General features: G+C 38.2%; 1 protein-coding gene across 1 annotated transcript; it reads left to right on the plus strand.

Annotated features, from left to right (window-relative positions):
* Positions 1-324: 324 nt before the first annotated feature.
* LOC126763100 (heat shock 70 kDa protein cognate 1) lies at positions 325-6,731 on the plus strand. Its single transcript, XM_050480309.1, has 3 exons — positions 325-934; positions 1,158-1,428; positions 4,773-6,731. The coding sequence occupies exons 2-3, from the start codon at positions 1,224-1,226 to the stop codon at positions 6,497-6,499; spliced, it is 1,932 nt and encodes a 643-aa protein (XP_050336266.1). The 5' UTR covers positions 325-934; positions 1,158-1,223; the 3' UTR covers positions 6,500-6,731.
* Positions 6,732-13,873: the final 7,142 nt, after the last annotated feature.

Here is a 13,873-nt window from a genome sequence, read left to right on the forward strand (position 1 = left end):
TACAATTTGTACTTTAACTTCCAGCGAGAGGTTAATACTTGTAATGTGGGTGGGCTCTGCCTGGCGGCTGGCGAACTACTAATAATTACTTGATTACCCACGCTTTTGCTAGAGAAATGCGAAGAAGCTATGAAAAACAGAGCATGATAAAAGAGAATCAGACATGTTGCAAAATGCTGCTAATTTCTAATAAACTGATCGAGAAAATTCGCCGAATGCAACACATAGAGCGCGGCATCTGTCAAATATTAAAATACACAAGTTCTTAAGGACACAGTTATTGAGTCAGCTGCACAACTACTTAATTGTGTCCATAAGAACGTGTGTATTTAAATATTTGACAGATATCGCTTGCACTCTGTCGCGCTCTATGTCTTCCGGGCGAGAATCGGTTAACAGCGCTTTCTAAACATATCGAAAATATTTAGAAAATACTAAATCCGATCATTTCAGCTCATTCACTTGCGAGCAATGCACGAGTATACAACACTTGCTAACGTAAATATTTGATTTGTGTGAAAAAGTCCGACGACAAACAAAAATAGATAGCATTTCAAAAATTTTAAATACCAAAACAATTAAAAAAACGCAAAAAGAAATTCAAAATCGAACTTCAAGAGCGAATCATTGCTAAATAAAGTGCTGAGTGTATGAAAAAAAAATCGAATTTCGCTAATTAACCTTGTGACAAATTTTTGCTGTTAAATTTGTGTAATTTTCTACGCGTTCGTGCCGTTATAGCGCATATGCGAACGCCGCCGCAGTGGAGCTGCAAAGAGAGAAAACCCTAGAATTTCTACGAGTGCTAACCTTCGTCCTGCTATTCCTTATCATATCACTATACCTATACCGTTACGCATTCTAAAAGCGTGTCTAGATTTAGGATTAGCTAAATATAATTGACAACCAATTTTAACCTGCCTAGCTAAAAGCGGTAAGTTTGTGTGGAATTTTCGTGAAAATGCAAAATCCTATTAATACTTATGCAATTCGCACATTCTTGCTGCATAATTTGGTGCAACTAAATTTGGTACATTCACATGCACATTTTGTTTGGCTGTGCACTCGTCAATGCTGCCGCCGACGCCAACAAAACTGTCGCCACACACCCGTATGTATGTTGTCAATCGAACGTGCATACGCTATAATTAAAGCAGCTAACACAGCTAGTACCACAACAACAACACGAAAAGGTATAGCACAGCAACAAGAGTTTTTGCGATATGGCTAAAGCGCCTGCTGTCGGCATTGATCTTGGCACGACATATTCATGCGTCGGTGTGTTTCAACATGGCAAAGTGGACATTATCGCCAATGACCAGGGCAATCGGGTGACTCCATCCTATGTGGCCTTCACTGATACGGAGCGTCTAATTGGCGATGCGGCCAAAAATCAAGTTGCCATGAACCCGAACAATACTATCTTTGGTGAGTTTGAAGCAAGCAAAAAACTAAAAGAAAAAACAAACTACAACAACAATTGAACACTAATAATTCTGTCGTAAGGCATTCTCCACCCACTATCATTGTCATTATAAATCATGCACGCCACATGAAATTTCGCACTTGCCCATTTAAAAGGTGATCACAATGCAGTCTCTTTTACAATTTTTGCCGTAAATTCTTGAACGTTCGTTGAAGCTTCGGGTGAGCTTCTTCATAGCTTTGTGTAATTGATTTTTCGCAAGATTATTCATACTTTAATTTCGATGATCACACATCAGTTTATTGAACTGTGGTTCTATTTTCAAAAAATCGTAGAACAGTTAAGTACTTTCCTTTATTTCAATTCTAGAAAAAATGTTATGACAGTAAAGAGTCGCCAAAAAAATTTTGGGAATATGCATACTGAGAACTGTAAACTGTTTGTACCTAATTGTCGTTGGCATACGCTGATGGGATATCCAAAGGCATACTGTTTTTCGTCGAACTTTGCTTGCGTTGATCTTCTATATTTTTATTTGCACCTTAATGCATTCATCATATTTGAAAAAAGTCCTTGAGGTTAATGATCAGCCGGTGTCCTTAAATTTGAGAACTGTTTCCGAGCATAGCTGCTTCTAGCTATTGTTTTTCGACCGCCCTGTATCAGTTTGTTTGTAGTTCAGCGGCACCGTCTCGTGGTTACAATATGGGTATATATGTATGTAGGTATGTACATATTTAGCCATGCTACATTATGCACTTGTCGCCTTCTATTTATCATTTTTCGGGTCTTAAATATATTTGACGTGTTGTCGCTTTATTTTTTGGCAAACTCATCAGCCAATTCGTCCCGTTCATGGCGTGCCAAAGTTTACATTTACGGCGGCCAATGTCTTTCAGTTTGTTTGTTTTCTCACCAGCTCATTCAATTAAAATTTACTTTGTTGCCACGTCCATTTTTATTGTTCCTGTGTCGTGTTGCTAATTTTAGTTGCATTTTAAATTTCATTGATTCAGAAATTGTTGTGTTTCAAACAACGCCTCCCTTGTTTATGACTGTGCCACATGTTATTTTGTGCCGTTTAGTTTACATATTTCATCTGTATAGCCAATAGTTGCTCCTATAATGGGAATTTTGCACATTTACTCTGGCCTCGATTTCTAAAAAAACTATTTTTCATAGAATATGTATGATACGGTTTCTGTTTACTCGCTACATCTTATTTTGTCGTCACGTTTGAGTCGTTGCAGTTGCCTCAGACAGTCTATCCGCCTCTCCGCACTGTTTCGCATGTCCAAGACTGAAATTTGTTTATTTTATAGCATATATTGCTATCATTTTACACCTCTCTGTAGAGTACTATGTATGGTGTAAAGTGGATGATTAAATTTGTCTTTATATTCACTAATAAGCGTATGACGACGAAAATTGGAACGGGAAATAAATAAGCTCACTCGGAAGTTTCGGAAACACTTAAGTGTCTAACATCGCTAGAGGGATAATGTCGATTTACACTGTACTCGGGACGGTTATTGGAATAAAAAAGCTCTTCTCCCATGACAGAAGTAAAATAACTAGTTTTTGGATAGCCCAAAGTTTTGAATGATCTGAAGGGGTAATGGATAAAAATATGTATTTTGTTACTTTATCACGATTTCAAAGAAGAGAGGTAAAAAAATCAAGTCTCTACAACTAATTTGTTTGGTTCTTAACACTGAATATTTTGAAATGAGTAAATATTTCCGTCTGTAATAAAGTCTGCATAGTAAGGATATCGGGTAATGAAAGATTTTTTCGTAGCAATTTTACATTTCGGCATGCTATTTCAAGCCTGAGACAGATAGATTGAAAGTTGAGAAATGCTATGTATTTTTACTGGGCCCTCTCCTGCTTCGCAACACCTAATTTTATTTAGTTGAGCCAAAGGTGCTTAATAAAACTACTGTCTTAAGGGTTGTGACGTGTTGTCTTACAGGATTATTTTACACGTTATCCTGACTTCTTCTTCTGATTGCGGGGCAATCAAGTATCTCTGATGTTTCGGACCTTTGGTCACAGTAAGGACAGTACTTAGAACAGTAACTCAACAATACAGATGGCACCTTAGCCTGCAGTGACCAGTATAAAATCCCATTAGCTGTCTTAATTTGTTCCTCGGGAGAACGGTTAGTTTCTTGAAATGGGTTTTTATTGAACACTCGCAGATACAAACCCGCCTAGCGAAGCGCTGGCATATGTTGCTAGTGGCGATTTCTTCAGTCACTTTCTTCTTCCCATAGCTTCTATCGTATTGTGTGACAGTCCACAGTGTAGAACGGTTTCAAACCGTTGACCTGGTTGTCGTAGCTTCTTTCGAATATCGGCTCTATAATAAAGCTCATTTCCATGGATGCCTCTATGTTCAGGGAACCAGGCTAATTGAATATTAATAATTTTTAACCTTAACTAGACTTTTTGAAGCGGCCAGTTGTTTCTTTTTTTCTTCGCAATGTGGCGGAGTGAGGTCTTCCTTTTTTTCTGCTTCCCCCGACGGGTACTGCATCGAATACTTTCAGAGCTGGAGTGTTTTTGTCCATTTGGACAACATGACCTAGCCAGAGTAGCCGCTGTCTTTTAGTTCGCTAAATTATGTCAATGCACATATATCTCATCGAAATCATTGTTCCATCGAATGTGATATTCGCCGCGGCCAACGCGCAAAGGACCATAAATCTTTAGCAGAACCTTTCCCTCGAAAACCTATAACGTCGACTCATCAGATGAGTTGTATGAAATAAACTGGTGTTTTTATATTTCTTTGTTCGTTTTGAGCGTATTTCTATTCGAAATTATTTTAACTTCATAAATTCCTCCACATTCTATTCTGTTTAGCACACTATATTTTAATCCTTATGTTCTAATACTCTTCTGTATGTATTCCTTACATTTAAAAGTCTTGAATCCGCGTCGATTCTAATATAAAACCATTTTTTGTGCTCTCATTTCAGTTCTATAATACAGAGAGTTCTTGCACTTCAAAATTTGAGTAAATATGTATATTCTGCCTGGTCATGTGACTAATAAATTAAAAATTTAAATCATTTTTGTTGTCAGCCGTAATGTTAATTTCTTTATAATACTTTCTTTGTACTAAAGTTAAATGTATGTATGTAATAAAATATTCAGCCTGCCATAAAATGTATCAGGTCTGTCGTTTCTATTTCTAACTGCGCCTACACTATCATGAAATCTTCATTTAACTAAGTACTGCTATTCATTTACTACACATTTGCACTTAACCTCACACGCATACATATAATATCCCCAAGATACCATATTTTCTCTGGTCTTATCTTCCAAAATGTAGATGCTAAACGCCTGATAGGCCGTAAGTTCGATGATATGACTGTGCAGAGTGACATGAAACACTGGCCTTTCGAGGTCTTCAATGACAATGGCAAGCCGAAAATGCGCATCGAATATAAGGGTGAAAAGAAAAGTTTCTTCCCGGAAGAAATCTCTTCCATGGTATTGACGAAGATGAAGGAGACTGCCGAAGCTTATCTCGGCAAGCCTGTAACGGATGCTGTGGTCACTGTGCCAGCCTATTTTAATGACTCACAACGTCAAGCCACCAAAGATGCTGGCGCTATTGCTGGGTTGAATGTGCTGCGCATAATTAACGAGCCAACAGCTGCAGCCATCGCTTATGGATTGGACAAGAAGGGCACCAGTGAACGCAATGTGCTCATTTTTGATTTGGGCGGCGGCACTTTTGATGTGTCTATACTTACGATTGAGGATGGTATCTTTGAGGTTAAGTCCACAGCGGGCGATACACATTTGGGCGGCGAAGATTTTGACAATCGCATGGTGAATCATTTCGTACAAGAGTTCCAACGCAAATACAAGAAGGACTTAGCGCAGAATAAACGCGCTTTAAGGCGACTGCGCACAGCTTGTGAACGTGCCAAGCGCACGCTCTCAGCCTCTTCGCAGGCTAGCATTGAGATCGACTCTTTATATGAGGGTATAGACTTCTACACTTCAATAACACGCGCGCGTTTCGAGGAATTGAATGGTGACCTCTTCAGGGGTACTATGGAGCCGGTGGCGAAGGCATTGCGTGACGCTAAAATGGATAAAGGGCAGATACATGATATTGTTTTGGTTGGCGGTTCGACGCGTATACCTAAAGTACAAAAATTACTGCAAGACTTCTTCAATGGCAAAGAGCTCAATAAGTCTATTAATCCGGATGAAGCCGTTGCTTATGGTGCTGCGGTACAGGCCGCCATACTCTGTGGCGACAAGTCCGAAGCTGTGCAAGATCTTCTACTGCTCGATGTAACACCGTTATCGCTGGGTATCGAGACAGCAGGCGGCGTTATGACGGTGCTGATTAAACGTAATACCACCATACCAACGAAGCAAACCCAAGTTTTCACCACTTACTCAGACAACCAGCCGGGCGTTTTGATACAGGTATTCGAGGGTGAACGCGCCATGACCAAAGACAACAATATACTCGGTAAATTCGAGCTGAGCGGCATACCGCCGGCACCACGTGGTGTACCGCAGATCGAAGTGACTTTCGACATTGATGCGAATGGTATTTTAAATGTGACGGCAGTGGAAAAATCTACTGGTAAAGAAAACCGAATCACTATAACCAACGATAAGGGTCGTCTGAGCAAGGACGATATCGAGCGCATGGTAAACGAGGCCGAACAGTATCGCAACGAGGATGAAAAGCAGCGTGAACGCATTAATGCCAAGAATGCGCTCGAGTCGTACTGCTTCCAGATGAAGTCCACAATGGATGATGAGAATATACGCGCTAAAATTTCGGACAGCGATCGTCAGTTGATATTGCAGAAGTGTGATGAGACAATCAGCTGGTTGGATAGTAATCAACAGGCGGAGAAGGATGAGTTCGAATATAGACAGAAAGAGTTGGAGAAAATTTGTAGTCCGATTATAACACGATTGTATCAAGGTGGCGTGCCACCACCACCACCAAATGCAGGTGGTCCGGGTGCTGGTGGCTCCTCCGGCGCAGCTGGTGGTCCAACTATAGAAGAGGTGGACTGAGCGTATTTGAAAAACTAAAAAGCGTTATGTCATATATATTTTTGGCGTTGCTTTATTTTTCTAAATAACATTTTCTTAGACTTCTTGTTGTCTGATGCTTCAATTCGTATTTTATTATGATCTATTTTACATATCTATACATAAATTTTTAACAACAAAAACTACATAACTTGTTCGAAAATGTTGACGAAAGGATAATAAATTTCAAATTTCGATTTTTCGTGGTTTATTATGTGATTGTTTATTATTTTACAACTTTTATTGCATAGTTTCAGGCGTTGCTTGAACATATTTCTACTATTGTGTAGTTTAATGCATATTTTTGAATAATTGGCATTCAAAGGTTGAATTGAAAAATTACGAATACTTAAAATCAGATTTTACGTTTGTAATTTTGGGGAGTAAGTCAAAAAAATATACAATTTTATCAACTATATAACTTCAAGAAAAACTTAAGAACACTGTTCTTGTCAGCTTAGATTCGAAATTGCATGCTTTTCGTATGTTGACTAATATTCGAAATATAGCCTCGAGGGTTATGAATTAGCTTGGTTCGAAAATTTGCTGTAACATGCGACATATTGAATAAGAAGAATCGTTAACGTCTGTTGCCCCGAAGCTATAATACCCTTAGCAATGCAAAAGTTTCCACACAAAGACTTGATTTTGGTCGGTCAGCTTGTATGGCAGCTACATACATGCTACAATGGTACGGTATCTACGATTCTGACATATGGAGAGCGTCTTCGGGAGAAAAGAAAGTGTGCAAGTTTTCGGATCGATATCCCCAAAAACTGCGCATAATCCATCTTGAGACCCAGTATTCATAACAATATTCGACCGTATAGACCACGTCCAGCACGCAGTGAAAAAAATAAAGCAGCCGTAGCTGAGAGTGTACACAAAGACCGTGGAGAGTCGGTTCGGCGCCGTTTGCAGCACATCGGATTGACTTATGAAACGACTTGATATCTCGATATCGAGATCTTAAATTGAAAGGCGTACAAAATATAGCTCGTGCACAACTGATGTCTTACACGACATCGCTTCGCTCTATAGGCTTTGAAAGATTCCTAGAAGATCCGATGCTTTCGAGCCACATTTTTTTCAGCGGTGCGGCCCATTTCGGCCTCAATGGGTATGTAACCAAGCAAAATTACCGCATTTGGGACGAAGAGCAATCTGAAGAGATTTAAGAGCTACAATTTCTTTCAGAAAAAACAACAGTTTGATATTGTTTTGTGGGCCGGTGGAGTCGTCGGTCCATATTTCTTCAAAACTGATGCCGGTGTTAACGTAACCGTCAAAGCGTTCGTAGTCGAGCGATGATAACGGACTATTTGACGCCGGAAAATGAAATTCGTGATCTCGGCGACATCTGGTTTCAGCAAAACGGCGCCTCTTCCCACACATCGCATCAATCAATGGTATGGCAGATAATTCCACGTTTTTGTGACTGTCAATGCATCACTAAGATTGTGTGATATCACACCGTTAGGCTTTTTTCTGTGGGGATATAGCACAATCTAAAGTCCATGCGCACAATCCCGCTTCGATTCAGGACTTGGAGCAAAACATCGCGCCTGTCACTCGCCAGTTATCAGTCGAAATGCTCGAACGAGTCATCGAAAATTGAGCTCAACGTATGGACCATCTGAAACGTAGCCGCGGCCAACATTTGGAAGAGATAATCTTCAAAAATTAAATGCCTAAGAAAGTTCTTTCGAATGATAATAAACATTCCCCATTAAATTTGAAGTTTCTGTGTTTTTTCTTTAAAAAAGCAGGGACCTCGAAATGGAACACGCTTTAAAAGTGCATATATAATTTTTTGAATCTTCGACGTTTCCTTGTGGGTGTTACAAACTTCGTGTCAAACTTAATAGACTCTGTACAGGATATAAAATTATGGCTTCGGCATGTTAAGAGCTAAATATGTATAATAGGTCGCACTAAATATAAGTTTTTCTAGTTCTATAGTTGTTTTAACTGTTTTATTGAATTAGTTAATGTTAATATAATCTTTTCGAAAACCAATTTCATCATATTAGTAGTAGTAGTAGATTTTTCTTAGCAATAAGTTTTAAGTTTTATTTATAGTTCTCTTTGGTTGGGGGTCTGCAAAATTTCTACAAATTTCTTCACATACTATTTCTATTTGGTTTGTATTAAAGTCCTATTATATAATATATACGTTTATATGCAAGTTTGTAACTACATAATTAACCAGTTCATTTAGTTAGCTAAAATTAAACTATTATTTTTAAGTAGTTAGCTTCTATTTCTTTGCTGAAAACTTTCTCTTTAATTAACTTTAACTATTACAGTTATGTTTTTCTTTTAAACTGTTAAGTATTTTGTATTGTTTTTATTGTAAGTATGCATATGTTCATTTATGTATTCGTTTTAATTATTTTTTTGTAGTTCACAAGGGTTAACACAACGCAGGTTTAGGCATGGCTATAGAGTATAGCTTTTAACTACCAAATATACTAACTATATATAGAGTAGTACAGTACATCTAAATTTCGTAGTTAGGTAGTTAGTTATGTGTGTACTTGGTGTATAACTTTGTAATAGATTTGTATATAATACGAACACTAGGTATACATGGAGGATGGGTATAGTTCAAGTAGGTCTCAATATTGGGTTCTATATAGCATAATTGCTTAACAACTAAGAAAATCATACAGTCTACAAAATATATACGGATATGTTCTAAATATATAAACCGATTTCGATTCCCCTGCCTCACGATATTATGCACTCGTAACTTGTTTTATGTCTGATTGAGCACGTATATTTTTTATGCCAGTTCTTGTTCGTTTCACTACTCACAAGGTCGTTTGGGAAATCTAAGACAGCAACATATACTATATAATAATGTCAGCTGTGGCTATTTAATGTGTTGCGTTAGTTTACACCTCTAATACTGTCTTTTACAGTGATAGTTTCGTCTATATTAAAAGTATTGTGAATGAAAGCGTTGTGTATTGATGATTTGGTCGAATAATGCTTGAAAGTGTGGAAAATATTACAAAAGACATGACATACATGACACTTCAGAAAAAATATTAGTCTTTCCTTGATTCGTAATTTTCGGTTAGCTAAAACTTCACAAATTTCCGAAGTTAAAAATTAAGGTTTTTTTAATACAAAACAAGAAAAAACGTTAACTTCGGCTGCACCGAAGCTAATATACCCTTCACAGATTACATTGGTGCCTTAGAAAATAATTTATACCAAATTTCGTAAATATATCTTGTCAAATGCAAAAGTTTTCCATACAAGAACTTGATTCCGATCATTCAGTTTGTATGGCAGCTATATGCTATAATAAGCCGATCTGAACAATTTTTTCGGAGATTACATTATTTTTACAAACAATAACTCATAACAAATTTCGTGAAGATACGTTGTCAAATGTGAAAGTTTTCCATACAAGAACTTGATTCCGATCGTTCAGTTTGTATGGTAGCTATATGTTATAGTGGTGCCGATATCGGCCGTTCCGACAAATGTGAATATATCTTGAAGAGAAAATGACGATCGTTCAGTTTGTAAATTTCAAGTGGTCCGATATCGTTCCGACAAAAACTGAGGGACAAAATGAGTTCGTATATAAACGATACTTAAAGACAGACGGACTAGTTCGTATATATACAGACAGACAGACGGACATGGCAAAATCGACTCAGCTCAACATACTGATCATTTATATATATACTTTATAGGGTCTCCAACGCTTCCTTCTGGGTGTTACAAACTTCGTGACAAACTTAATATACCCTGTTCAGGGTATAATAACAAACAAGTGAGGAAGGGCTAAGTTCGGGTGCAACCGAACATTTTATATTATTGCAACTTGTACGAACCAAAGCCAGGCAAATACTTTACAACTCATTGCTGAACTACAGAATTGGAAAAATGCTGGAAAATGGCCTTTCTTCACATCGAAAGTGCTTTTGACAATGCGTCCTACGCAAGCGTCATCAAAGCACTGGAGAAAAGGAATGTGGCAGCTCCAGTACGCACGATAGAGGCTATACTGCGTATTAGGATAGCTGAAACCATTGTGGGGGAGAGTAAGATTCGACTTGGTACCACGAGGGGCTGCCCACAGGATGGAGTTCTATTCTATCTATAGATGAGTTCCTTGAGTTGCTCGTAAACAATGGGATTCGATGCAAGGTGTACGCCGATGACATTATGGCCGACAATCTAGCTCTTTCTGTGGCAGCTTTCAAGATAATGGGGACAGAACCAAGCATTTCGGTGGGCCCCACACCATAAAGGAGTTGCTCCGCACGGAGGATAGAGTGCACGTACGGCACTGGCAGTAGGCAGCAGGAATGCGCCCCGCCAAGCTACTACTAGGAGGTCCGTCTCCGTCTCGTTGTCGCGCTCTATACAGGGCACTGCAGGCTCAGGAAGCACTTGTTCAACATGGGCATAGCCTCTGGTACAAACTTCCGATTTTGCGACATGGAACATGAACCTCCAGAACAGCTTATTCTAGATTGTCTAGGATTTAACTACGTGCTCAGGCATCACATCACCTCTGTCACGCCCAACAAGCTTCATTATTCAGAGTATGGACCTTTGTGCCCATATGTGATATAGGAGAGAGCACAATAGACCATGGGTCAGTGCAAAACCTCATTTATTTTCTATCTATCTTGGCTGATATCGGTCGAGCATATCATGGAATATATGATTTTACCTATAACCCTATCATCCAATTTTTGCAGCGGTACTTCCATACCATCTCGGGCGTAAAATTTAACGTCTCTGTCGTATTTAATTATGGAATTATCGCGCTTTTAGTCGTTTTTAAGAGTAGCGTAATATGGGGAGATCATCAATTTTCTCACTAAGGGCAAAAGTTTCTATAAGAATTTTCCTCTGCGGGTTTGCTATTGTAGCTTTAGTGGTCTAGAAGATTTGTACATTAAATCTATTGTGAGGGCGGGGCTACATCCATTTTTGCCAAACTTTCAGCACACAGATGCCCCTTGCTACTGCTATATTCTGTGCCAAATTACAATTCTATATCTTCATGGTCCGATTACGCCCATCTACGAACTCCTTACTTTACTGCTAAGGAACATGTGTACCAAAGTTTCATCAAGATATCTTAATTTTTACGCAAGTTGCAGCATGCATGGACAGACAGAAAGTCGCCCGGATTTCAACACCTCTCGTCAATCTGATCATTTATATTTATATTCATATATTTATCTCGATTCGTTTTTGGTGATACGTAGAACAGTTAAATGAATAAAGGTATTATACTCTTTATATCTAGTATGGACTTCTGGTTTTTTTTTATGTTTTTCTCGACACAGTAGAACTTCACATTTTTCTGGCGACAGGACGTAGAAACAATTTGAATTAACAGTTATTTTTGGGATAATAATAATGTTGCTCCGATTTTAATTGGGTTAATTATACACACTATGTTATGCTATGCCATGTTATGCTATGTTATGTTATACTATGCAATATAATGTTATGCTACACTTTGTTGTATCATGCTAAAATGGGTTATGTTATGTATATCATTTATGCTGTCATGTTATGTTATGCTATGCAACTTATGTTATATTATGCAATATGATGTTGTGCAAGTCATGTTATGCTATCATGTTATATGATGTATGTCATGTTATGTTACGACATATTAGTGATGCGGGGTCATGTTATTTTATGCTATGTTATGTTATTCCGCGTCATTTTATGCTACGGTATGCTACCTTTGTTATTCTATGTCATGTCATTTAACGTTATGTCATGCTATAGTATACTTTGCTATTATAGCGCCTTATATGCTTGGGTGAGGACGGTTGAAAGCGTGTTTGAACCAAAGGACGGAACAAATGGATAGATAGATGAATATATTATTTAGTTTAAGTGAACTTATATTAAGTAATGCTTCAGTGGGACGTAATTTGAAATGGGCAACGTGTGCAAAAATGAATTTGATATGTAACAAAGAATATTCTCAATACTATAGAGTAGTTGCTAAGGTCTAGTTTTAAGTAAAACAATTTACCAAAAGGCGAATAGGGGTTTGTTTGGGTGGTGAAAAGTTTACTAAAATGATTATAGTAGAGATATGCGCTAATTTCCGATTTCTGTAGTGGGAAGTAGTTATCAGTATGGTTTTGGGAATAAAGCCAACAGTTCTACGGAACTATGTCTATGTAACTATAACACTGTACAACAAAAGCAGGCGTTATGCAATAGTAACAGAGATCTAATATTCAATTATGATATATATGTAGATATCAAAAAGCGATGTGGATTGAGACAGTTTAAAAAGTTTGGATTTGAAATTTCAAGTTAAGCACTGAAATTTATAAATTTTATGTTTCCTCATATGTTTTGATAAATAAGTTTTTTTTTTTATTATTACAAACCAAAAATGTTCAGAAGTTGTCCAAATAACATACAAAAGTAGAACGAATTTTGCTAAAAGATCTTGGCCTACATCGATAAAAGATCAAATTGACACAAGAACTGATCGTCGTATGTTCGTGAATTGGGCTGAGCAACAACTTGATCCGGATTTTCATCGAAAAATCATCTTCAGCGATGAGGCTCATTTCTGGCTGAATGGCTTTGCCAATAAGCAAAATATGAGTTATTGGTCAGGCAGAAATTCACACGTACTCCATGAGTCACCATTGCATCCCGGAAAAATTACGGTTTGGTGCGGTTTATGTACTTCCGTACTTCTTCCGTGATGATCAAGACCGGCACGTTAATGTGAATGGGAATCGCTACTGCTCAGTGATAACCGAATATTTTTGGTCCGAATTGGATGATACGTAGTTCCAACAGTACGACGCCACAAGCCACACAGTGAATGTCACAATCGAATTATTGAAAACCAAGTTTGGTGAACCATTTTATCTCACGAAATGGCCCAGTCAATTGGCCTGCCTCGGTCGTGCGATTTGACGCGGTTAGACAATTTCCTGTGGTGCTACGTCTAGTCAATGGTCTATGCCAACCAGCCGGCAGCGATTAATGAACTTCGTACGAATAAGTTGAGAAATTCTGAAATCTAGAATACGCAATTCACTTCACTGTTTTTCTAATACAAGGTGCTCGGAGAATTTCGGGCATGTCGCGGCCATTTTGCCAACAGCAAAAAAGCGCGGAAACGACTTACATGAAGTAGTGAGTGAAATTGTAGTACGGAAGAAATTGAATTCAAAAGAAATCGTTCTCATTTCTATGGTAGTTCCTTAATACGAAAGAAGATGATCGCAGCTGCAAAAAAATATAGCAGTCGTAGCTGAGCATGTATACGAAGACCGTGGATATGTGGAGCATATGGAACGACTTGGCGCGAGCGAGATCTTA

This window comes from Bactrocera neohumeralis, chromosome 6 (assembly GCF_024586455.1).
Source record: "Bactrocera neohumeralis isolate Rockhampton chromosome 6, APGP_CSIRO_Bneo_wtdbg2-racon-allhic-juicebox.fasta_v2, whole genome shotgun sequence".
NCBI lineage: Eukaryota > Metazoa > Arthropoda > Insecta > Diptera > Tephritidae > Bactrocera > Bactrocera neohumeralis.